Source organism: Phlebotomus papatasi, chromosome 2 (assembly GCF_024763615.1).
Source record: "Phlebotomus papatasi isolate M1 chromosome 2, Ppap_2.1, whole genome shotgun sequence".
Taxonomy (NCBI): domain Eukaryota; kingdom Metazoa; phylum Arthropoda; class Insecta; order Diptera; family Psychodidae; genus Phlebotomus; species Phlebotomus papatasi.
Genome location: NC_077223.1, coordinates 153,367 through 179,666, shown reverse-complemented (window position 1 = coordinate 179,666; position 26,300 = coordinate 153,367). Strand labels below are relative to the sequence as shown.

Here is a 26,300-nt window from a genome sequence, read left to right as displayed (position 1 = left end):
GAATTCTGCATCTATTTTTCTCTCGTTTATTTTTTTTAATGTATAAAAACAAAATATTTTTGATTTCTATTACAAACACACGACATTATATTGTTCACTCACTTTATGAATTATTGAAGAAGTGGTTAAATTATTGTATCTTATGGAGGACATATACTGACCCTTAAACGAGTGGATAGGATGCAGCTGTCGCAATTCCACATTGATTTTCTTCATTCCTAGCCATCTTTACGTATCCATTATCGCCCCAAGTTGAACCCCAGGAATTCTTAACTAGCCAGTAATCCTGCCCATCCTCATCAGTGCCATAACCAACAACAAGAACTCCATGGTCGAGTTGCTGACTATCGCATTCAGGCTCGTTGTAAACCCCACTGGAATACAATTGGAAGGATTCATGACTGGCATCAATAGCCACAGATACTGGGCCAATAGTAGCAACAGCTTTCTTTAACTTTTCCTCATTTCCCGTGGGAATGTCCACAAATCCTTTATCCGTAGCACCACGATTCTTTGGATTATACCGGCAAGTATCATCTATTCCTTCATAAGCATAGGTTTTTTCTGTGTCAATACCACCATTGTCTTTGATATACTGGAATGCATAATCCATGAGACCCCCATTACACCCATTATTTCCATAAGATCCCGAACAATCAATAAGATTTTGCTCTGACAAAGAGACTAGCACTCCGGACTTTCGGAAGTGTTGACCTTCAAGAGCTCCAGTGGACGAAAACGCCCAACATGAACCACAGTGTCCTTGATCCTTAATAGCAGTCACAGCTCCCTTCTTTCGCCAATCCACTGTCTCAGGTACTTCTACATTAGCTGGCTCAATGAATGTAGCTCCTGTTTCGATTCGATGTTCAGTAATTCTGTTGCTAGAATTAAAAATTTAAAATTCAAATCAATGTCCTTGCATTTGCTACGATAATAAAAGTTGGTGAGCTAAACGCATTCTCAGCACGCTTAGCACATTGAATTACTTTAAAATTCTGAGTTACTTTTTTCTCTAAACAATTGGCCTAAATGACATGCTCAAAAGTTTTCAGTTTAGGAAAATACTTGATCACGTACATCACTCTTTAAGAACGATTGGGTCACCTTTTCATAGAGAAAATAATTTTTCCTGACTACCTAAAGTTATTCTTTGTTATACTTTGTAATGTTTGCACTTAATCGTAAAGTAGAAGGTGTAGGAATCTAGAATATTTTTTGCAAATCTCCGACTGACTATTTGCTGTAAAAAAATATTTAAGTTTAAAAATAACGAATTTTCAAACTACCGCATTAATGAATGATTTTTATTATTTTTTTTTACATTTTCATTTTTTGTTAAGCAAAAACCTTTTGACACTAGAAACTACAATAACTATACATAATATTTTTCATTAAAACGAAAATTATTATTGATTGGTATTGTCAGAAAATTAATTTTATGGTTATTTGACTATTTTTGTTCCTATCGTCTATATAAGCAGAAAATACACCAAATCAGGCTCTGTTGAACTTTTCAAAGTTAGGTGTGAGACGTCCCGTCTGACCAAGTAAGCGTGGATTATAGCCTGAATTAACCCCTATCATTCATACCTTTATTTTTTATCGGTTTAATTTTTATTGATGATTTAGGCTGCAAATTTTAACAGAGCCTCTAACAGAAAAATACATTTTCCCATGTTTGCATTTACCGAAACCTGAAAAATTGTTTGTCAAGGCATCAAATATCAATGTATTATATTAAAAAATTGTTATTCTTGAATTGTTCCAAAAAAATGACTTTTTGACTAAGTGGTCATACTTTATTGTCCAAACAGTATTCTAGTGGGGGAAAGCGCGCTACCTTCGGATGATTTATGCTTCGCACAAATCATTTTTTTTTTCAAAGTGTTATAAATGAATTTGGCCCATTATAATATTATATTTTAATAGATAGTTTAATGCCTAAAATTTTCAGAAAAGAGCTATGAGTAAAATCCATAAGAAACATAGAGAAAAAATTGAATTGTCCGAAACTTGAGTTGCCCGAAGGTAGATTTCCCCTATTGACGTATTTAGTGTCTAAATTAAGATCTTTAGCGTCCAAAACAACACTAATTCTATGTAAGGTAATTGTTCTAACTTTTCAACATCAAAACTATTTTAATAAATTGGAAAAAATACTAAAATTAAAAAAAAATAGGTTTTACACCTGTGCGGTCACATTATTTTTTCCGCCAAATCAAAAGACTATGCGTTTTAGAGTTCTTTCTGAGTGATTGTATGATAAAGAGACTATATTAATATTTAATTTATTTTAGTGTATATGAGTTTTCGCAGATTCTCTTTAGGGTGATTTTTTGTGAATTTTTAGTTAGACTTGGTTTTTTTGCCCCCAAGGAACATTTTTTAACAAATATAATGTAAGTTGAAGCACAACTATACCTACCTTTCCAATGAATGCCCATTCATTAAGATTTATATTACACTAAAACTAGAGGAATAATTGATAATGTGAAACAAAACAGCAAAAATTGGTGCTAAAAAAACTTGTCAATTTTTTGCATAGTGTAGTAATCGAAGGTTTTTTTCCTTGACTCGAAAAAGAATTGTAATTTGTTCTGGCCGTTGTACAGTAAGTTAATTTTATTAGTTTATTTGTTTAATAGTAATAGTAGCACTACGTTCCATAGAGGAACTAAGCCTTTTTGCAAACGAGATTTTCGGAACATCCATTATTATTTTTCTTATACAGGGATGAGATTGTCATTCCCATTCTCCGAAAGCTCGCTGGATGCACATTTAAGCTAGAACGCCTTAAATGCAAAAAAAAAATCCGGTGATTTAAAGGAGCATCGAATACAGTACACAAATGCATCAAAGAGCGAGTGCTCCATCACCTGACCCATTGAATGTACTATTTGGTTAAAGTGGTTTATTTGTTAGGTAACCGGATATTGATGATTATATGATTTTTAATATGTAAGCTTGCTCCTTTAAAGGAACACCACACTTTGCATACCTTTAACGTTTAGCAAAATTAGCTAAAAATGTGTTTGCTGCGTTTGCTGAGTTTTACAACATTTCGTGCGGTAAAATTTTGTATAAATCGCTTTTTAATTTCGCCAATTACATATAAAATATAAATAATATATAGAGTAATATTTATTGACAATATAATCTTCGATTTGCGTCCGTTTATGGTTCGCTTTTCGCTTTTTTTATTATATTGTTAAGCCATTAATTAACCAGTCATTTATGTGTAATGTGTGCAATATCGTGGTAAATGTAGGCCTTGTTTTTATTCACTATATTTTACTTAAATATTATAAAAAAAATAAATAAGTTTTTTTTTCAATAAAGAATAAATGTTAACAAAAACATTTCAAAGGTAAAGGCATAAAAAATGTAACTCATCAATAATATCGAAAATCTTGTGAAAAGTTCGATTTAGTTCATCCTATATATATTTTTCCAATTATAATCCTATAATTGGAAAAATAATTGATAGGTTCTTATACATAATTACGACATTTTAGAACGGCTACACTACACTATATTAGCATCAAAATTATTTGCCAATAATAATGAAATTACTAATGAATTGCAAGTTAATCAGAGGCTGAAAATTTGTGACATATCTTTCAAAAATTTCTTTAATCTTATCTTCAAACTATCTTAGGCTCAAGTACTTTTACTGCCACACAATGTAAATTTAGATAAACCTATATCATATTGCAATTTTATCTCATGGAAGCTGTCAATGACTAAATATTGTTTCTGAAGTAAAACAACATCAGCAAATTACTTGCTTTATCTCAAATATAAAGCATAAATAGAATAACAGTCTTATTTGGGAAAGGGAACCTATCGATATTCGACACCCAAAAATTGACTCTGCATATTTTAAGCAACTGTACAAATAACATTTAGGGCATATTAATGTAAGCAAAAAATGTAAAACAAATCCGTATGAGCAAAATGGGGTAATGGAACAGAGACTTACTTGAATGCCGTCTTGTTAAAGCCATTCATCTTCCCAACGAACTCATGATGCAGCAAATCTGCGTATTTATTCAACCCAAGTTTGTATGTGACCTTTCCTTCTTCATATCTCTGGTTGTGACGCGCAATTTTGTGCTTGTTGTCTTTAAAAATCTCAAAACGCATTTTGTCCTCGTGCACATCCCTATAGTTTTTGCTATGTTCCGCCTGTAAAAAGGAGACAAAAGAATTTTTTGATGAGGCCAAAGTTAAAGCAAAAATTTAAACCGCAAATGAGAAATTCTGCAAAAGATGATGTAACAGCTATAGTTATATTGCAATGTACCATTTCAATAATTTCCCTTTATCCCATTTTTCCTAAACCATTTTTTTTATACTTTATAGCTGATAACGCACATTACATGCAATTTAATCTTAGAAATTTGTAATTGGTATTCGTCAGACTTCCTTTATCTGAAGTCGTCAAGTAAAATAGAGCAAATTGTACTATTTCATTACTCATTTGAGTATTTTAATGGGTTACCAAAGAAATCATGGGAGAAATATCTGGAATACTTAGGCTACCTCATTATAATCAATGTTAAAAATTCAGGGATAGGCAACAAAACAACAAAGTGTAATTATGTCTCTGTCTGAGCGGTCTGAGCTTATCAGTTGAAGTTTCTCTTATTTTACTGCTCAAAATAATTATTTAATCAATAAAAAAATTGGATATTATTTTCAAGAAATTTTGACGCAAATAATTTTTTTTTATGAAACCAAAAACAAACGAAAAAACATCAACAAAACAACAATATTTTCGATTGTTGTTGCTATAAAAGCCCTCATTTTTAATAGATAAAAAATATTCTTTTCCAATGCTGATTAAAATGTATATATATATATATATATATCAGAATTTATGACAAAAGTCGGATGATTCATTATAGCTAAACACGTTAAATAACTTAAAAAGAAACCCAGTGGCCCATGAGGCCAGGAAAATAATTTTTGCATCTCAACTGTAAACTCACCTTGAAAGCCTTCCACTCCTCGAGGGCCAAATCAAAAAAGGAAACAGCATGTGATGTTGCAATTATAGCAACAAAGATCAATCCAACAAACTTCATAATTATTCGCTTTTACTGAAACGCAAAAAACAACGTTATCAGCAGTTTCATAGACAAAGAAAACTTGTAAAAATTGACGAACAAAAAGATTTTCCTTACCTTAGAAAAAATAGCATCCACTCACTTTAAATGACAGAAACAGACTGAGCCAAATAATTGAATTGAGCAATTTTTATATGGTCAAAATCGATGAAAATTCGATGAGTAAACGCTGAGCGATATGAGCGACGGACGCGTGCGTCATTCCGGAAATCTTTATCGTTAAAGAAAAAGCAAAATCTTCCAAAAAGATAATTTTGACTGTTATTTTTTTTTTAATATGTAAAAATTACAATATTTGATGACCGGAATTATCAATGAGGATAACATTTAGGACTGAGTTTTCAACATCAGCAAGAAATTCCTCACTTTTTTCTGGACTAGAAGTCAAAAACGGTAAATTTGTTAGAATTGGAGGTGGAACTATCCATTTTATTCATCGATTCATTTGTCATTCACCTCACCTAACCTTTACATCTCACGCTCGCATTTTATTTTAGTTTTTGCATATCGTGGGCGATTGGCAGATAAACAAAATGCAGAATTTGAAAACAATACTAAGGTTAAATAGGTACAATTGGTACAGGATATCTCAAGGATGTTATTATAGTAACGTTGCAGCGGCGGGAGAAGTCAGTAGGACAGAAAAACTGAAGATGCCTCCTCCCGAAGGATTGGGCGGACCAGATAATCCAAAACTTATCAAATTGGTAAATGAAATTAGTGCACTTAATCTGATAGAAGTATCTGAACTCAGTGGAATGCTGAAGAAGAAGCTCAATCTGCCAGACGCATCTTTTATGCCAATGGTAGGAGGAATGGCTCAAGTATCTCCAACGGAAGAAGAAGAAGAAGAGGCTACTCCTAAAACTGTCCAGACAGCCTTTAAAGTAAAACTAATGAAATTCGACGATAAACAGAAGGTGGCCCTCATTAAAGAGATAAAGAATTTACTTGAAGGAATGAATTTAGTGCAGGCGAAAAAGTTTGTAGAGAGTGCTCCTGCAATTGTGAAGGAAGACATCCCCAAAGATGAGGCTGAAAAACTCAGAGAGGCACTTACGAAAGTGGGCGCTGATATTGTAATTGAGTAATCATTTTGTAAATTGTCTCTTGATTTACATTTACTAGAAAATAAAAAAAAATAGCCATGTGAAGTCTTTTTTTGATTCCCAAAATATACCCGGGTAAATATATAATTTCTCCTCTCTCATCAGTATGATATATTCCCACAAATAACATACAACTAGCAGTGAAGGGATTTTCCATCGATTTCATAACGAAGGTTAGTATCAACGCTAAGACGACGATGGCCGCATGGGAAAAGGGGTTAAAAAGACTAAATGAGATGAAAATAAACTGAACTGATATAAGAAAGAAGCTTGAACACCTTTATGCAGATAAATATTAAGCGATATCCGTCTTACCTTACTATATAATCCTAACAAAACTTCGTATTCTCAGTTCCGGCTGTGTGGATATGAAGTGACGTACGGCCTTTGCAAAATGAAACAGCAGAATAGAAGTATTCTCAGCTCTCCTTGATCTCTATTTCGGGCCTCGGGGCGGAAAGATTTTAACTTGAGATTTTTAGATGGATATCATAGATCACGATGATACCCGTGACTTTTTAATTATTTTTAAATTGAGTAACCATTAATTAATAATTTTAAGTCTGAAAATAGTATTATCGATTCTAAATAAAATCAGTTGTAAAGAATCTCAGCTAAAAAATCTCGTGGAATGCCACAAATTGTCGAGCCAATTTTATCCCTGTCAGTCGCCCAGAAGTTTGCTTGATGCGCTTTTTAACCCCTAAAAATTCAACTCACAAACGAATTTGAATATAATTAGGTGTGATTCTTTCTGAGTTGCTTGCACCTCGAGTTGCAAGCACTCTGTGGTTGCCTGGAAGAATCTCAGCCATCACAAACTTATCTGGACTTAAATTAGTTTTTCTGCGTTGGCTCACCTTAAGAATGTAACTTACAATAAGATGATCTAAGCTTATCGCTTGTTTTATATTCATATATAATAATACTGCAAAAATCATCATCTTTTGTTAATTTATTAATATTTTTGTGGCTTTCTCAAATACAATTTGCTTGTATTGATCATTTCTTGCATTTATCGATTATATTCTGAGGTATTGACACATATAGAGAGCGAACTCACATTTTTTTTTAACAAAATTACAACCAGCACATCACTCTACTATTTAGACTTTTTTTTACATCTCTTCATCTTTCCTTTTTGTTTTTAGAAAATTGTAATTCTGAATTTCAGAAGAAATACTCAGACAAAAATTATCAAATTGTTCAGAAAATCATTTTTTTTCAATTTTCTTTTATGTCCACGATCTTTTTTTTTAATTATTTCTCAATTTTAAGTTTTGTAGTTTATTATGACATTTATGAGGATTGAAGTTGTGGTGTATATTGTGTTTTTGGAAGATTATTCTGTGTTGACGAAAAATGTTCACCAATTTTATCACTCACTACAGTAATATTCTCCTTCAAATTTATTTTGCTTCGTTTAAATTACTTATCTCACATTCATTATATAAATGTAATTGTAGTTAATTTTTTTTGGCTAGGAAAGGTGCAAATTATATCTATTGTTTGTAATATTTTCGACTATTTTCATGTTTTCTTTCTTTCAATATTTTTTTTTGCAACCATTCTGCTATAAATTTCTTTTATTTTAATATAATAACTGATATAATATATGATACAAAAGAATCCGATTTGGTTAAAAAAAATCTGTAAGTAACTTGGCAAAATATTTAAACCATTCTCGTCGTTAAGGAAACTTTCTGAACTTTGTCTCTATCTCTCTTCCTTTTAGAAACACTTCGTGTTATGATTAAAGGTTTGGACATTACTTTATCTCTGTTAAGTGTTAGGATCTCGTTCATACGAGATCAGTCCCATAGGGAATTTTCTTGAGAATCAACCTCTAAATCCTCTTTTTTTTACATGTGCTCTTTTCACTCATTTTCTCCCAAAGTGTAAATTAATAATAAAAATAATAATAATAAATAACACTAAACAAAAGTCTGTTCCATCAATTTTTTAGTCTATAATTTATATCACAAAAGATAAATGAAGAAAATGACAATTCATTTAAATAATTTCATTACTTCTTCACTCTCTTTTTTTTTGGAGTGAAATACCTCCATTTTACAATTCTTGGTTTACAAAAAAATAAAAATAAAACTAAATAATATATCCAGATAAAAGAACACAAAACTATTCTGTATTTTTTTGGACTCTTCTATCTATTGATTTTTTTTTCAATTTTTAATATATAGTTAAATCAGTTAAATTCACACTTTCAAATAATTTCAAAATTATGAGTATTTAGATTTTAAAAAATCTTGGAGGGGCTGATTCTATATAATTCGTAAAATAATTTTTTTGAAATAAAAACATTCTACAGATTCCTCATGTGAATTCTTTTAGTTATCTGTAGATTTCTCTCTATTTGTGAGAATAAGTTTAATGAAGATGACGCGCCAATTATGAATGTTTTTTAAGAGATATTTAAGAGGTAATTGTAGAGCACGAAATGAAACAGCGAACTAAAAACGAAATAATACAAATCAGTCGAATTGAGTTTGAACATTGTAGATTAGTTTTGATTTGAAAAAAAAAAAAACACTTCAGTCATCTTAAAAAAAGTAGTTATCAAATAGTTATTCAAGCACAGCAGTGCTGAGAGGAAATTGAGTTGAGAGATGTGTGAATGTAGATTGGATACAAGAGATAAACAGGACAATGATCTGACAAAATTCAAATTTTGTTTTAATCGATCTTCTCGAGCCCTATAGCCAAGGTTTAGCGAAGTTGCAATTTGGTGAAAAAATCAATGGAATCAATCTGTTATTTTAACCTCTGATACAAACAAAAATCAAGTGTACTTAAGATACAGAATATCCTGATAGTAGTTAGGACAGACTACGAACTACACAACGCAGTGATCCAGCTTACTCCACAAAAAAAAACATTTGCTGTCCTTCAACCGTGTTGCAATAAACTTATTTATATACATGCGCTCGATAATGGTCACTGAAGGAAGAAAGTAAGAGAAGCGCTGAGATGTGCGTGTTTTTACGTGTACACGAATTGAATGAATGGGTTCCTTGTAAGTTGTTTTCGAACAAAGGTACACGTTTTTTTTTACGAAATTAACAGTGAAATGAGAAATCCGGGACTGCTGTATAAAGATAAAGACCTATACATTAATATCGAAATTCATTGAGCTACTAAAGAAATCATTTTAGTTACAACATCATTAGGGGGAAGTGGAGCACCTTTGAAATTGCGATTTTTCACCTATTTTCAAATGAAATTGAGCCTTAATCGTGATATAATTCAGTTGCACAAATAGATTGAGAAGATAAATTACATTATGATATGGCTCACTTCTACTTAAACATAGAAGAAAAATCCCAATTTCAAAGGTGCCCCACTTCCCTCTAACATATATTAAATAATTTTTGTAGTTCCTGTCTAATGTTTCTATTAAAATTAAAATAGATGATTGATTTGGAGCATTAAAGATTCCACACAAAGTTGAAACTTGCTCCTTCATTTACTATTAATCCGTTTGATTATTTGTAAATCAATGAAATTTCCGTTCTATTTGGCTATAGGGAGTTTTTTGTCCTTTATAAAACATATTAAAAAAAAAACATAATTATAGAGGAAAGTGACTTTCCTTCCTTTGAATATGATGGTCTTTGGATATATTATTTTTTTCCATATTTCCCAAAGCAAGAATTATATTAATCGAATTTAATAGAAAACAGTTAATATTATAAACTATAGTTTATAGAATTTTTGCTTTGAAAAATTAGAGAAATGAAATATTCAAAGACTGACACATTCAAAGGCATGTCACACTCCTCTACATATCTCATCTTATTATCATAATCTCTGTCTCATCCTACCATATCGCAAAAGAAGAGTGTTTTTATTTAATCCTATTTCGCAGATTTTTTTTCTCAATGTCCTGATGGAAGATTATGGGTTAATCTTCATGTGAGACGTGTTGGTCAGGCTTCTGTGCCACCTACTAGTGATGAGTTCTTGGGTGTATAAGCTGTGGCATTGGGATCGAGTGTGGATGAATTTCCAGTGAGAACAACACCGGGATTCTCACGTTGCTGTTGAACACAATTTGTTGCCTGGCTCATGCCACTGACGCCTCCTGTGGTCAACTGGCAAATAATCGATGGTGGCCCCAAGCCCAATTGTGCCTGATTTGGACTCTGCTGAGCTATTATTAGGGGTGGTGTATCATTTAGGCGTAGCATTGAGCTACCCGCTGATGAATTTGGTGTTAAATTGAAAGACTCTGCCGTTGGCATGGCAGGCATCACGGCCAGCAATTGAGCAATCTTTCCCTTTAGTTCCAGCATCTCTTTCTCCATGTTTCGAATCAGTGCTGACAAAAAAGAGAAATACATGTTATCGCGAAATTCATTTCAGTAAAGTCGTCTATGGCGTCTTACAATCTTTTATATCCACCTCTCGACGAGCCTCTCCCAGTGCCGAAAATAAATCCAGCTTGAATCTTGTTTCAGCCGAAAGATTTTTTTCCAATGTCGAATTCTTGTCCTGCATTGCTGCAAGTGCTGACATTAGCATCTCTGTACCCTGCTGAGAATCTCGATTCCTCATTTCTGCTTCCATTTTTCGGATCTTAGAGGAAAGGAAAATTTTTAATGAGCAGAAGATGCAACTGGCCGAGTGATAGAGCACTCATCTTAAAGCTTTAAGTGGCTCAAAAGGGCTAATAACCAGGATAGGGTAATGGCCTCTACACACCAGAGAAATTTATGTCCATACTGAAGTAAATACCCTACGCTTGTGTAGAATAAACTCTTCAATATGGACATAAATCTCTCTAGTGGGTAGAGGTCACAAGGCTTCATGCACACGCGCTTAAGGCATATTATATTTCCCATACTTCTTTAAAGAGTAAACCTCAATTACAAGATTAAAAGAGGTGTATATATTTTTATTGTTTCAGTCAAAAGACAAACTAAGAAAATACTATAAAAATTTCAAAGGGGTGGCAAAGTGTCCTAGGCTTTGCGAAATGCTCGAACTCGTGACTTAGATGCTATACCGCAAAAGTACTTTTGCATCATTTACCGTTTACCGGTTCTCAACCTATTTGAACCGATTCATAAATCGCTCAAAAGATCTCCCAAAATAGTTTTAAAATAGGATTGATTTTCAGATAAAATTTATTTTATCGGTTATGAACCGGCTCATCACCGATTCAAAGCCGATTGGAACCGGTTTAGTTTTGTAGGAAATTCCAAGACTTTTCCAACGACCCCAAACATGACCCGCTTCATAAATGCGCACTCTAGTGTCTTTTTAACTTTTGACCTTGAAAAACCGTTTTTAGGAATGATTCAACGTTTTTTTTTTTTGTATAAGGGCGAAATGTTCGTCTGGATAATCTCTAAAACATATCCAAAAATGAAAAAAAATCGCACAACGCGTTTTCGAGCAATCCCAAAAAACATAGTTTTGGAGTGGCAGGGGAGGGGTGGGGGGAATGAGGGGCATGTTAACGACCCTTGGGTTGACTTATGGGAGGTCCCCCGTAGGTCCCAAGTCTCTATCTCTAACCGTTTGACCTCTAGAGCTGGCGACAGCCGGACGTACAGACGGACAAACCGCGTGACGACATTTCTCAGAAATCGTCTGAAACGTGATGATTTATTGAGAAAAGTGGTCTCCAGGGGGGGGGGGGGTGGAAGGTGGAAATTTGAGAGGGTGAAAAAATCGAGGGATTATATACTGCTCTGTCCGTAGAGTTCGAGACTAATTCGAAATTATTTCCGCAAATACAGAAATGAAAGCAAAGGTGTGTTGAGCAAATTTGTAAGCGTTTGGTCGAACATTCAAAGCTTTGAAGCGCGTTTGCTCCTCATTAAATTTTTACAATTTCTTCGAATTGGTAAGGAAGAATTAGAAAAAACTTATGGACGGTCAGAAATGAATAGACTTATTTTCTTCAGAATTAAATTCTCTTCTAGTTGCACCGAAATGGTATAGGAAAAAATATTTTTTTAATATCTTTTACAGCGTGCTACAAGAAATATTTCGTGCATAAAAATTATGTGTGTAAATTACTGTCCCAAATTATGAACACTTCTCCTATCACCTGGTGAATCTTTGACAAAATTGTCCATTTTTCACACGAAAAACATAATTCGCATTAATTAAATTACTATTGACATGAATAACAATATTTAATAAATATTTAATATCACTCAAAAATATCGAAAAAAAATTATAAGTATACTTGAACAAAGCTAAATGAGATTGAAATACATACAAAAAGTTCTGTCATATTTCTCGCAAGAAATCGCTAACACTGACGTTTTAACAAAGGAAATTCAAATCATGTTCAAAATTTAAGTGTTTAAATTTTCGAAAAGGAATAAATATATAGATAGAATACATAATTCATTAAATCATACCGTCAATTAGGGAGTTACTTTCACGAAGTGCTCACTAAACTACACATTATTCCGCCATGTGGTGATATTTTTTTATGAAAAAAAAATTATTTAACTATTTTGAAAAGGTATATAGTCAAGTGTGCTAATACGGGCGCTTTGCTATCTGGATCGTTTATGACTAATCCACTTAAAATAATATTTTTATTTTTATTTCCGTAATATAGTCACTACAGTAACATAACTATTCAAATTTGAGAAAAAGCAAAAATAATATTTTTATCCATTAAATAAGTGAGTGTAATCTATTCATTTCAATCTTGTGCCAGCTGGGTTCTTCACTAAAAATTTTCTAGCAGTGATATTTTCGCTAATGATAGCTGTTTTATTGAAAATATTTATTGTTTTTCCCTTGTGAAAAAAGTATTTCAAATCCAAAGGTTTAATTAAAAGTGAATTATCGAAAAGGCGACCCAGTTAGTGCATGCTGACTTATTTCAGTATTATCATTATTTTTTAAATTTTCTATAATATTTTTGATATTTTTTTTTAATATTATGTTTCTGAATGAAACAGTGAATAATTCTATGGGATTTGAAGAAGTAAAAAAGAATCTCATCAGTCCAAAAACAAGCGTTTAAGTAGTACACTTCGGAAAACGATCCAGTTACCCCACCTTACTGTAAACATATAACGAAAATTTCAAAAAGATTCGTCGTTTCTTTATTTTCAAAAAGAAAAATAGCGAAAAACAGCTTACTTTTGGCTTCTTTATTAATAACACGGCCTTAATGAATGTGACATTTTTTTGTTCCTTAATCACAACTAATTTCACGAGACGACACGTGGTGCAAAATACGCAGAAAATGATTTTTTTGTTTAAAATTCTTCTACCAATCCAAATAATATAAAAAAATATTTTGTTCAAGGGCTAGTTTAACACTAAACCTATCGACTGTTTTTGGTCCTTTTTTCTTAGAACCATTTTTTCTTAGAAAAGAGAAAAAAAATCTAATTTATTTTTCTAATTTAATTTACATTTTCTAATCTAATTTAATTTACATATAGTCTTATGAAAGGATCGTTGGATCCAAAAGGCAGGAAATAAACTGAAATCTATAAAGTTTGATAGCGACTTTGTACCGTTTAAATGTGTTGATTTTAAAAAGTTTTTAAATCGGTCAATTTGATCGCGCTTGGTAGGTATTGGGATTTCCTCTTAACGCTACCACAATTCAACATTAACTAAGTAACAGTCCCCACTCTTTCTACGATACATTTTTGCCGTGGTAAATTATTATATATTTTTCAGTGAACTGGAGAATTAATCCCTTTTTTGTTTTAAACAATAGATATTTTACTTACTTCATCTTCATATCGTCTGTTTTGTTGTTCAATATTTTTCTTGTGTTCATCAGCCACGGACAATTCTCGTCTCAGTCGTCCGGCCTCAGATTCAAGGTGTCTCTTCTTCATTTTGCAAGATTCACCACATTCAGCACTAAAAAAACATGTTAATATTATTTCCACAATAAAAACTTTAAGTAGTTATACACTCTGTGGGAAAAGTACGCACAGTTTAGCCACCTTCTCCTCCGCCTTCACACGCAATTTCCTCTCGTTGGCCAACTGTGATTCCAAAGTCAGACGCTGTCGGCGCTCTTCACCAAGTCTCTTCTCAGCATTCAACAGATTTTGCCTGTCAACGTGCCTCGAATTATTGAGATCTTGAATTCTTTAGAAAAAAATAAGCATTAGATAAATAAACCCAGAAATGAAAAAAATAATGTTAACTTACTTTTTTTCCAGTTCATCGTTTTCCTTTTGCTTAGCCTGCAAACATGACTTAATAGTAGCTCCTGAATCCAATTTTTGCCTAAGATCGTGCTCCACTTGTTTCATGTGTCCTACATCTGATCGCATTTTTTTTACCTCAGCCTCCAATCGAAGGCACGATTCGCAAACCTGCGGCACTGTCTGTGATGTCTGATTGTGATTTGTTTGTACATGTCCTTCAACACCATTCACATGGTGAATATCCTTTTGCCTTGTACGATTCCTCTTCTTACCACGTTCCACGGACACATCTGTGGTAGTGTCCCCATGTTGCTCACTATTGCAATTATAATTGATGCCACTATTGTGTTGTACTTTGTTGCTTTGTGATGATTTTGTCGATGATGGTGATCCGTCACTTTGCCCATTGGCATCTGGACATCCATTTGACGATTTCTGTTGATGATGGTGATCAGTCTTAGGGTTCTGCGGTGGATACATATCCCTATCGCGTTCACGCGATGATCCACCTGATAGACTATCACTCGATGACCTTGTCACATCCTTGTTGGTTGTACCTCCTCCGGAAGCGGTGGAATTATGCGTGGAAGTTGATGATACGGAAGAGCTATTGCCACATAGCTGTTGCTGATGATATGATGTCTGATGAATGGATGATTTACTACTACTATGATTATTAAGATCACATTTGCTGCTATCTGCTGTCGTGCTGTTATTCCTTTTACCATGGTGCCCTCGACTTGTCATCAGCCCACTTGACACACTCCCATTGGATGCACCCACGGCATGCCCATTAGACTGAGCTGTTGACACTACATTCAGTGTCTTAGGTGGACTCCTTGTAGATCCATTACTATTTCTCACCACTTCCCCATTGTTCACCATAGCTGCCACACTGATGGTCTCTGTAAGAGCTATCGCATCTTCAGTTGGCTCCTCTTGAGGTAGCGCTTGCTGTAACAGCTGCATGTAGAATTCATTCTCCTTAGCTACTTCACGCTGTTTTCTTTGGCGCATCCTAAAGCCGACGTAGCTCTTAAAGCCGAAACCCAAAGTCACAACAGGATAACCGATACTGCAAATATAATCAATATTATTAATGCTATGAAATTGTATATGAAAATGAACGAAAAAATTGCAACACAATTTCACTCCTTCTCATTTTAACTGAAAAGTCGAGAGAAATTCGAAAATGTTGAAAGAACATCCCAAAAATATTAATTTTTATGCTCACGATAAAGAACCGACATTCGTGTACAGTATAGAGTACATATTAATTTTTTTACGGGTATCAGAAGTTACAGTTCCCTTAATAAAAGAAATTTATCCCTAAAAATTTTAAGAATAATTTGAAAAAACGTTGATATATTTTTATAACTTTAAGTTTATATATTACGATGAAAAAAATTAATTGTATCCTCTTTTTTCTGAATGATAAAAATGCTTTTCCAATACAAAATACTCAGATTTCCTTAGCATAACCCATAATTGTTCCCCTATCATCAATTGAAAATTACCAATGGGCTGCAAAAGGTCGACAAAGATCCAAATGTGGCATATGTCGACTATCTTTCCAACGAATTGCACCCTCAATGTACAGGAAGAGCATCCATAGTACAATTGTTGGTAAACAAATACCCTTTTCTAGAATTAAAGAAAAAAATTTATATAGATATTTTTTTTCTTCTTAGAAATGCGGATATTGATTTGAGATATCTTACCTGTATGCCACACATATTGTACCCAAACGTATGTACTTGCTGCAAAAAAGAGCCAATGGACTGGTATAAAAAATAAACATATGAGATCCGATGTGATGGCGATACACACAAAAAGGACAGAAAATGCCTGCAACAGAGAAAATGGTTGATATCATTTAAATATAGAGATGTAATTTTAATACTCACCAGTCCCTTGTACTTAAAAGAGTCATGAACGGAACGGAGGAGCAACCAGAAAGGCCAAAGAAATTCAAAACGGAATTCCAACATGAAATCAGCTGTAATCACAATGGCCCACAGCAACAGGAACTTGATGTACAATATTGTATTGCTGCAAACAGAAATTTATTTTCATTATTATACTCAATACTATATTTTTATGTATTTCCCTTTACGAAAATACTGTTGAATAATTTTAAACAATTTTTTTGATATCAAATAGTGTGAAAGGAGTGGGAATAAGGTTCTGTTAAGTTTGAACTAGTTGCAGTTGTTTATGATATGGTAATAATTCGGTTATGAACAAATATCTAATTTTTATACGAAGTTCATTATAAAAGCTATAAAGCTAAAATTCTTACGCTATATTGGACCATCTTTCAAGTGACACAAAAATGGTTTTAAATTGACTGTGTACCAGTAAACATAAAAACATATTATGAAAACATAAAAACATATTATAATGGTCCTCTTTTACTCCTCTGAAACAGTAAGAAAATCTTAATATAGAGTAGTAATAGTGAGAGGGCACTAGTAGAGTACCAGGCTGGCTTTAGGCCAGGAAGATCCACGGTAGATCAGGTATTCTGTCTAAGACAAATACTTGAAAAGTGTACAGAACAGTCCATTGACACGCATCATCTGTTTGTGGATTTTAAACAAGCTTATGACACGATCAATAGGAGCAAACTATGGGAGATAATGAAGGACTTTAATGTCCCCAACAAATTGATTAAAATGGCGCAGGTCACTCTGGAAAAGACAAATGCCGTGGTTAGAGTGGGTGGCAGATTTTCACGAGGGTTCGAGATACACAATGGACTAAGACAGGGAGACTTAATTTCACCCATTCTCTTCAACTTTGCCTTGGAGGCAGTGATAAGAGAGTTAGGGATCAATCCTGGCGGTACTATTTTTAATAGATCCGTTCAGACCCTTGCCTTCGCTGATGATGTGGACATTATAGCGAGAAGTTCCAGAGAACTACTATCGACTTTTGCAACTTTAGAGAACTCTGCATCTGAACTTGGTCTTAAGGTGAATGTCGAAAAAACAAAATATATGGTAGCAACAAAGAGGAGTAAAAACATGCAAGATCCAGTATATGAGGGCAAGAGTTTTGAAGGAGTAAAATCTTTCCAGTATCTCGGTACTCAGGTCAACAGCGAGAATATTGTAGGAGCGGAAATAAAGGCTCGAATAAACAGTGGGAATAAAGCCTTTTTCTGCTTAATGCCCTTATTTAAATCTCGATAGTTGTCTCGCACCACCAAAATTATAATTTATAAAACTATGTTAAGGCCTGTGGTCTTGTATGGGTGCGAATCCTGGACACTAAATAAGCTTGATGAAGATAGGCTGAACTGCTTCGAAAGAAAAATTCTGCGACGTATTTATGGACCTGTAGAGGAAAGCCGAGGAGGATGGAGAATTCGTCACAACTATGAATTGTATGACTTATTCAACGATCCCGGCTTAGATGGGCAGGCCATATAATGAGGATGCCAAATAACAGAGTCGTAAGGAAGATCTTCGAAGGCAGGCCAGTTGGATCCAGGACGGTCGGCAGACCGAGAAAAAGATGGGAGGATGATGTGGACAACGATGCGAGGAAGATAAATGTAAGAAATTGGAAAGCTTTGACGAGTAATCGGGAGAATTGGAGGCGCGCTGTAGTGCTGGATAAGTAAGTAAGTTTATATAAAAATTTCACATTTTAATTGATTTTTTTTCGGACTCCGATGGAGTCAACGAATCCAATAGTTAACAGGCCTGGAAATAATTAGTCGACTCTATCGAGGTCCCACGTAATTGAATTTTGCACAAATTTTATCCGATTTATCATGAAATAGTTTTCATGTATACGCACATTATCATGAAATAGTTTTCATGTACACACAAAAGGATAGTTAGCACTACTCAGTTCCTTCACTGAGAGAAATCCGAAAAAGTTAAAAAATATTCCGGAAATGTTTATTTTACCCTGCAGTATTGATCCGAAATCGGTGTAAATATTATGCTTTTTAGGTGTATTGGGGGTTAAAGTTACACTTTTTCATGTTAATTTTACCCTTAAAAAGGTGTGATATTAACATTAAAAAATAGGTGTGATTATGAAGGAATCACACCTAATGTTAATATATTTTTACACCTAAAAATGTTAATGTTATGAGGAAAAAAAAATAATCGCACCCCCGTTTTTTCTCAGTGTTGGAATTTGTTCAATGTACTTTAAAAAAGTCTAAGATACTTGTATCTACACACCAACCACTTTACGGAATAAATATATTTGAATTTCTTTGAGTGTACTTCAGGGGAAATATTTTTTGTGACTTTCTTATGCACCTGAGGAATATTACAATATAAAGCGTTACTGAAGAAACTCACTGTTAACACAATCCTAACAAATAATAGCGCCTAATTGTCTTAATTAAGAAGTTGAGGTTAAAAAGTGTTATCAGTAATATTTATAGGTGTATAAGACAAATTTTTAGTGTATCTCTGAAAGTCACTAAAAAGTAGGTGAATTATGCAACTACTTGTAGTATCACACACTTCAATTAAGTTAATTTTAATTTGAACATGTGTGTTCCAGTTGTCCAATATTTTAGGAAATTTCTAGCCAAAATAGAGAAACAGAGACAAAAGTCTTGAGACCCCGTTCTATCAGTATTCATTCAGAATTCAGATCCTAATCGCATATAAAGTAAAGGCAATGTACCCGTCTTATAATACATTTTTAAATGCTGTATTATACCATTTTTCCACCAGACTAGTCAAAATATTGGGGCTACAGAGTGCGTTTGCAATTCCTTCGTACTTCGTACTCATTCCCAATCGAAAGGGGCAAGACTAAGTGGTGGCCGTGAGAACGAAACTGTGGCAGCTGGGACAGCTGTTAAAGGAATTGATCCCATGGCATAAAATATGGGAGAAATAGACTTGAGACAATCAGTGAACGCTTACTGCAATGCAAACATGCCGCTACATGCGGTCAATTGTGCCAAAGCCACTTCAATTCGACTGATATATGGAGTTTTGATACAAGAAACAGCCATTTTGAAGCCTCAACAAACATCTATAACAATACTCTTATTTGTGCATTTTTATAACAAAACTACCCTCAATATTGACCTCCATGGCCCTCACGTATGTAGAAGTCCCCAAAATGCTTTAACTATGGCCCAAAAATAATTAAATATAACAAAACTGATGCATTTACCTTCCATACATTCCTTCCGTGATTTTATTGCGTTTTATCGGTCGCCTTAATTTAATATCAGCATTTCGTCTCTTCATCTCTTATTGGGAATCTTCTCTGACTCGATTTTCCACACTTTTTATCCTCCAGAGAGCACTTTTTGACGCCAAAAACCCGCTTTACTCGCCTTGTTCTTTCTCCCTATTTTTCTTCTACTTGTCACTTTTTTTTGTTCCCTTCGATGAGAAATCGATGAACAACAGCAGCGCCATGAAGCAAAAATTATAAATTTCGCCTGAGAGGGAAATTTTTGGTAAATATTTTTCGCGGGAAAAATCTTTCCTTTCTTGTGGTTAGTTCGATTTTAGCATTTTTTTTTCAATATGATACTACAACCGTTAGAACAATTATTAGAATTTTGAACGACTTTATATAGATTACAACTTAAAAAAAAGAACCTTCTTTTGTAAATTTGCTTTGAAGCCTATAGTTAAATTCGGATTATTAATTTCTATTCAATTTATCATTAAAAAGAAATTATAAGAAAAGAAAGAAAAACACTGCAGAATATCCGAAATTAGTGGAAGAAAGAACAGGAGAAAACTTTAAAATAAATTTTAACTTTTCATTTTCATGACCCCCTAGGACAATTTGGCTTTTTTATATGTACAATAGCGACAAGATAAATAGCACACCTTCAGAGATTTTTCTATTTTTATGTTTTATGATACAATATCAATCTTTACACCTGATTATGTTTTATTTTTAGAAAATATAATGCCCATTATAAATAAAAATGATAATTATTTAATATTTGTATCTGTTAGAGACATGTGTTTTTGTCATTTTATGAGTTTAGATATAATTCGTGCGGCCAATTTAAATAGCACACTTTCATTTTCTCTGAAAATATTACCTGAAATTTACTTTTATTTTAAAATTAATTATATTATTGTATTGTTGATCACGTATACGCATTAATGCCACAAATTTTTCGTAAAATAAAGTTATGAGAACTGAAAAATCATGTAAATAGAGCCTTTGGTGCAGATATCCAGGCTTTACGTAAAAGAGTTTATGATAACTAAGATTTTTATTTTGTAAATTATATTGTTCAAGGAAGATAACCATCAATTCAATAATTTTTTTATGATCAAACTTACAAATCACGCAAAAACTCGAAAATTTAGAAGTGTTGTCAGACGTACAGAGTTAGTATCCAAGCGAAACCACACCTGTTGTTTGATTTTTGTTAAAGAGCATATACAGAAGGACTTGTAATTCTGGAATAATATTCTTTGAACAGATGTATTCCTGTGTAATATCATAGGATATGACATAACAAATGTCCCAAAAGTCAAGAATTTGATACATAATTAAGAACGTAAGACTTAGCGGTGGTAATTTTATAGTATGGGGTTACTTTTCGCGAAGTGGCGTATGGTCTGTATATGGAATATCAGGCAATATAAACCAATTTTTTTTACAAGAATATCTGTGGACAAGACATGTACTTCAACATCGAAAAGAATTTGTTTTTGGTTTTAAAGTTTTAACCAATCTAATGATCCCAAACACACTGCCAAGAGTTTTTAAAACTGGTTCAATCAGAACAAAATTTACCTTCTGGATTGGTCAGGACGGTCTAAGGACCTCAATCCTGTTGAATTTAAAGGAAAATGTTGACCACAAGATACATCTCTCCAATGTGACTAATTTGAGATAGTTTTAAATAGATATCCACACTACATGAAATACAATCACATTAGATTAGTGTCAAATCCTGATTTCCTTAATGATCCTTCGTTGTCAAGCGCTCATTTTTTTCAAAAAATTGCCTAATTAAGTACTAATTAATCCAAATTTAATTTTCAAATAGAATTCGTAAGTTGTTAACTGCAGTAGAAGCCGAAAACTATCACTTCTTATAGGGTGTGCTATTTATATTGTCGTCTTAGTATGCGCCATTTCAAGAATTTTTTGATTGTACTAAATTTCTTGATAGAACTTTCAGGTGTTTTCTTCATATTCAAAATGTATTTATATACAAGTTCATTTATTATTATTACTTTCATCATTTAAAAGCATAATTTTTCGAAAAATAAAGCGTATATTACAGTGTCCGAAACTGTGCTATTTATCTTGTCGTCACTGTAGACCGCGATTTGAAGTCAACTCATAAATTTTGATCTCGAACTCAGTTCACAGTGCTTTGAGAGAAAATGTATTTAAACACAAATATATTTATCCTTCCACATTCACACTACCGATCTTATGATACGAAAAAACTTCTTACCTTTTAAGATATTTCCCTTACGGTTTGCAAATGTAGAGGAATTTCCATATTCTATTTGTATAACTTGGCAGGAGTATGTTTCATATGCAGTCAACAGAAGAGGAGAATTTTTTTTTTGTTTCATAAGGCGCCATCTAAAATACTGGACATACAAATTCAGGACTTCAAATAATTTAGAAAATTGTAAGATTTAATTCTTGTCTATTGTTTTATGCGTTTTATGATTTAATGTTAACTCTTTAAGGGCCAGAGGGTCAAAAAATGGGGGTCGGAAAAAATATTTTTTTCTGGCTTTTTAATGCAAGATACAACTTTAGATGGCCGTAGGGAAAATTTCATTTTTGGGTCGCCGGTGACCCAATCCTCCATAAAGAGGGTAGAAGAAATTGCATGTTGCTGTTGACTAGACACTTGATCTATAAGTACAGTAGACTCTCGCTAATTCGGCTCTTTTAAGATCGGGCTACTTTTTAATTCGGACAGCGCTTACATTTGAAAAAAGTTTGTTGTCATTTTTCAAGTTTGATTATGATTATCAAATGAATCAAATATGCTCAAATTTGGCATGGTTTGTTTTAGTTTTAATGTGATTTTGCATTATTAAGGGATTTTCATGCAATTTACGATATATATGAGTGTGTAAACTCAATATCTGTATGCACATGAATAAAAAATCGTTGCATTTAAAAAAGTTTGTTGCCCGAATTTCTGTCTAATTCGGCTGACATTTCGGTCCCATATGCCCGAATTTGAGAGAGTCTACTGTATTCGTCAAAGATTTTTTAAATGCTGTAGAACCCGTTTTAAGAATTTTTGGACGCCCTACAAAAAAGAGGTCACCTTAGCGCTAACTCGGAAATATATTAGCTAAAATACTAAAATTTAAACTCGATTTATACTATGGCGTCATTGACTGATTCTAAAAAAGGTTTTCTTCAAAATTCAGATTCTTCAAAATGGAAGAGGACATGCGGAGATGGCGGACAATTTGCAAGTTGCAGCTTTCACCTGATATTATAATGCTGAAAACCATGAGGGGGATTGTGCGACTTTTGAAATTGGGCTTTTTCTCCTTACTGCTCGAACTCAGCGAAAGCAGTTATATTTTTAAATGGAATTGAGCTTTTTCATGATGTACTTTAGCTTCATAAATGGTTTGTGGAGCTATGGGAAGTCCTCTAGTTTCATTAAAAAATTAAAGAAAAAAAATTGTATCTTAAAACTGCCCCAATGCAAAGACTTCCCACTTCCCCTTACGTCGATATCCCTCTAATTTCTCTCGTTTCGAGCTCAAAGGTTGAAACTCAAGGAGAGGCCTTATCTTTGGGTATGGGTACATAGCATCCCTCATGAAAGAGGTGAAGGAATTATGAGAAAAAATTTGATCAGAGCACGCGAAATTTAATGAGTTAAATATATTAGGTGAGATATATCATATATTATGGCTTTTGGAGAGAATGGAGGAATTATGGAGTATATTTACACGTTTTCCTAGAGCTGATTATCAAAACGATTTGAAAAGTGAAGGTCTACAATGATAATCTCATGCTCAAAAATTGGGATAAGACATAAATAATTGTCAACGTAACGTATTTCATTCCAAAACTTCCGAATTCCACAATTTTCCCAAAATATGGCTTTCTTCAATACTCTGAGTTCGAGTAATAAAAACAAAAGGAATCCGATTAATATGTCTAATGATCATGTCTTGTCTCATTTTTATACTCAGTGCAATTGCTTCTCGTCTTCTTATCGATATAGCTCTCATATGTATGAGCAGTGGGGAGGAATCTTATATAAAAGTTAAACGTTGTGATGACCAGTTGGTAGTTGATTTTTGCTAATCCCACTGTCAATATTCGTTCGAGACTCATAGAGTGTGGTACTGGGTGGAATACTAGTCTGTTGTTTTTCTGGCTGACAATCAATAAACAGTCAAGAACCTCCGTCGTAATCATGTACACCTCTCGGTGGGCTTTACCTGTATCCTTGCTAACTGTGGTCATCTATCTGACCAATGCGGATGTGTCTCACGTTGGTAAGTCTCTTTTTTGTTAAAAATTTAGTAGTTTTATATTTTTTGGTTATAAATTCTTGTGCTCAAACGGCTCAAACTGTTTGTTAAAAGATTTTTATGTACGTTTGCGTGTCGTTTTTGTATATTATTATATCACATAAGGTAAAGTGCCCTCGACTCGACCGGTGGTCAATATTTGAGTATTTTAATGGTGAATTTCTATAAAATTGTCACTGATTCGTATTTATTTATGGAATAATTGACCTATTAATGTTAGATCATATGCCAAATATTAGTGCAAATATAAATAAATTGAATAAATAACTCTTCCGGTCGAATTGAGGGCACTTTACTTTATGTAGATGTAGATTGTAAATAATTTAATGCAATTGACATTGGACTTGAGGCAGGCTACTATTATACAGGTGAGATGTATGGTATTTTTCATTATAGTGTCTCCAAAAAGGTGGGAGACGCACTTTCTTGTGAAAAAACATAAATTTTTGTGTTTCTTTTTCGAGCCATATTCTCACAAACCGGATTTTCCTGTGTTCTACCCTGTAGAATGTTTTTTTTTTACTCATATTTACTTATGAAACAAATCTTACAAAATAACGATCTTGAATCATTATTGTATAGGATTTGTTAAATGTCTTGGAACACCTTTTTGGATTGGACTATTCACTGTTAAACTACCAAAAAAAAATGTTTCAGCGATTTCTGTCCTTGTCGTGTGAGGAAAATCTTTGGCTCTTATTTGAGAGATGACGCACAAATTATAGGAAGAGATTAGTTGTGTTACGAAAATGCTATCTTTAAGAGTGACCTTTTGAAATTGCACTGATTGATTGCCTTTTTATTCAGAAAGCTTTTTATTGGTCAAAAATAAAAATTCCGAATGATTCAATCTCATACAATTTTAAAAACAAACATTTTGTGATCAACAGGGAAATGTTTACCCGCATTACCCTTGAAATCCTTAACTTATATTGGAACTTTAGAACAAAAATTTTATGATTGAACACATATTTTTCATTTCTGTGTATAATGTTATATTTGTGTTTGTAAATATTTCACAGACGGGCTTTTAGCAAAGCTGAAAATTGTCTTGAGAAAAATGACTATAGATGTCTTTATTATTGTTCTTATGTTAATATATCAGTAGAATTTTTACTACTATCTTAGTAATTAATGCGAAGATAATTGTCTTGTACTATTGTTCATCTCTAAATCTACATCCCTTTCTTAATTATCGATTTACAAATGAATCCACATGATCCACTTTGAAAGCTATAATTGAAAATTGTACCACTTACTATCCTCACTAAAATTGTCTATGCATAAAAAAATAATAAATAAAATAGAGTGAACCGTGACGTTATCACATTTTTCATATACGTCTCATCAAATACGTAAAAGGCATTTTCCAGTATGTACTGTAATTCTAATAATATTTCATGTTCTATATAGATTTCTTTCTCTTTTAAATGTTTTCCATTCGAAAATTATATAATTTATTGTAATTAATTCATTATTTGCGTATGTATCGCAAACCAGAGGAGCTATATTTCGTTTCATTAAAATCCATAAGTAGCTCTGGAATGACCAATTCCTATTTTGTTTCTTCGTGGTTAGTATGCTTTTTGAGGTCGCTTATCTGAAATGTCTCGAATATTGCCAAAGTGTTTATCGCAACTCTCTGATCACGAATATGTGGGTGGCTATTTCTCATATGTAAGTTTCCGATTTGCTCTAACCAACCATTCAATTGGGAGCGGTTCAGGTCTAATTAATAAATGCTCAAACATAATTTCAAAATAGATATTTGGTCAAATTTTTTGGAAAAATTTTGACTAAATGGTTGAATAAATCATTCTTTAGCTTGTTAAAAATTCAGTGCTAATGCTAATAATAATACTCGTAATTGACATATTGGACCAATTCCCTAATGGGTTTAACCTCCAGTCGAAAGACTCTTAGTTACTTTATTTTACCTTAAACCCCAAAGCCATAAACTGCTTTATATCCTGGTTCCCCGCATTTTAATTTTTTTGAATGACTCCTTCTGTACAACATGGTCAAGAATTAAATTTTTAGTACTATAATTTGGTAGTAAAGTTATCGATAAAAATAACTAGACGACCCTCAAACCCGAGCTAAAGCTTATGAAATTCTAAAATGGTCATAACTTCTGTTATAATTGCCATAATTTAACGATCGGATGAAAGTAATAAAAAGTAAAGTGCAACTTCCTCAAACATCAAAAGTTCCACGAACCTTCGAAGTGATACTAGTATCAAAAACACAAAAATTACATTTATTTATATATTTGATAAAAAAAAATCAATTACGTTCCCAGTATCTCATACCTACACATATTCTTTAAGCTGACTATGTTACTTATTTGTTTTTCAGTCACAGGCAATA

The 26,300-nt window shown here is 33.1% G+C and overlaps 3 protein-coding genes across 4 annotated transcripts; 1 reads left to right on the top strand and 2 right to left on the bottom strand.

Annotated features, from left to right (window-relative positions):
* Positions 1 to 12: 12 nt before the first annotated feature.
* LOC129802028 (cathepsin L) lies at positions 13 to 5,330 on the bottom strand. The gene is made up of 4 exons (XM_055847567.1): positions 5,193 to 5,330; positions 4,998 to 5,108; positions 3,986 to 4,191; positions 13 to 884 (listed from the first exon to the last, which is right to left on the bottom strand). Exons 2-4 carry the CDS (start codon positions 5,091 to 5,093, stop codon positions 164 to 166), a joined length of 1,023 nt encoding a protein of 340 aa, XP_055703542.1. The 5' UTR covers positions 5,094 to 5,108; positions 5,193 to 5,330; the 3' UTR covers positions 13 to 163.
* A 132-nt stretch (positions 5,331 to 5,462) lies between these two features.
* LOC129802029 (39S ribosomal protein L12, mitochondrial) lies at positions 5,463 to 6,289 on the top strand. Its single transcript, XM_055847568.1, has 2 exons — positions 5,463 to 5,528; positions 5,633 to 6,289. The coding sequence occupies exon 2, from the start codon at positions 5,669 to 5,671 to the stop codon at positions 6,224 to 6,226; it is 558 nt and encodes a 185-aa protein (XP_055703543.1). The 5' UTR covers positions 5,463 to 5,528; positions 5,633 to 5,668; the 3' UTR covers positions 6,227 to 6,289.
* Positions 6,290 to 8,189: 1,900 nt separating this feature from the next.
* LOC129802026 (macoilin-2) lies at positions 8,190 to 19,796 on the bottom strand. 2 transcript variants are annotated; one of them, XR_008751751.1, is made up of 10 exons: positions 19,582 to 19,796; positions 16,326 to 16,470; positions 16,140 to 16,266; positions 15,936 to 16,062; positions 14,420 to 15,493; positions 14,198 to 14,356; positions 13,987 to 14,122; positions 10,651 to 10,840; positions 10,087 to 10,583; positions 8,190 to 8,715 (listed from the first exon to the last, which is right to left on the bottom strand). XR_008751751.1 is itself a non-coding variant. In XM_055847564.1 (9 exons), exons 1-9 carry the CDS (start codon positions 19,656 to 19,658, stop codon positions 10,192 to 10,194), a joined length of 2,427 nt encoding a protein of 808 aa, XP_055703539.1. In that variant the 5' UTR covers positions 19,659 to 19,796; the 3' UTR covers positions 8,190 to 10,191. The 2 variants fall into 2 exon arrangements, 1 of the variants encoding a protein (XP_055703539.1); XM_055847564.1 differs by having other exon boundaries at positions 8,190 to 10,583.
* Between the last annotated feature and the right edge of the window lie 6,504 nt (positions 19,797 to 26,300).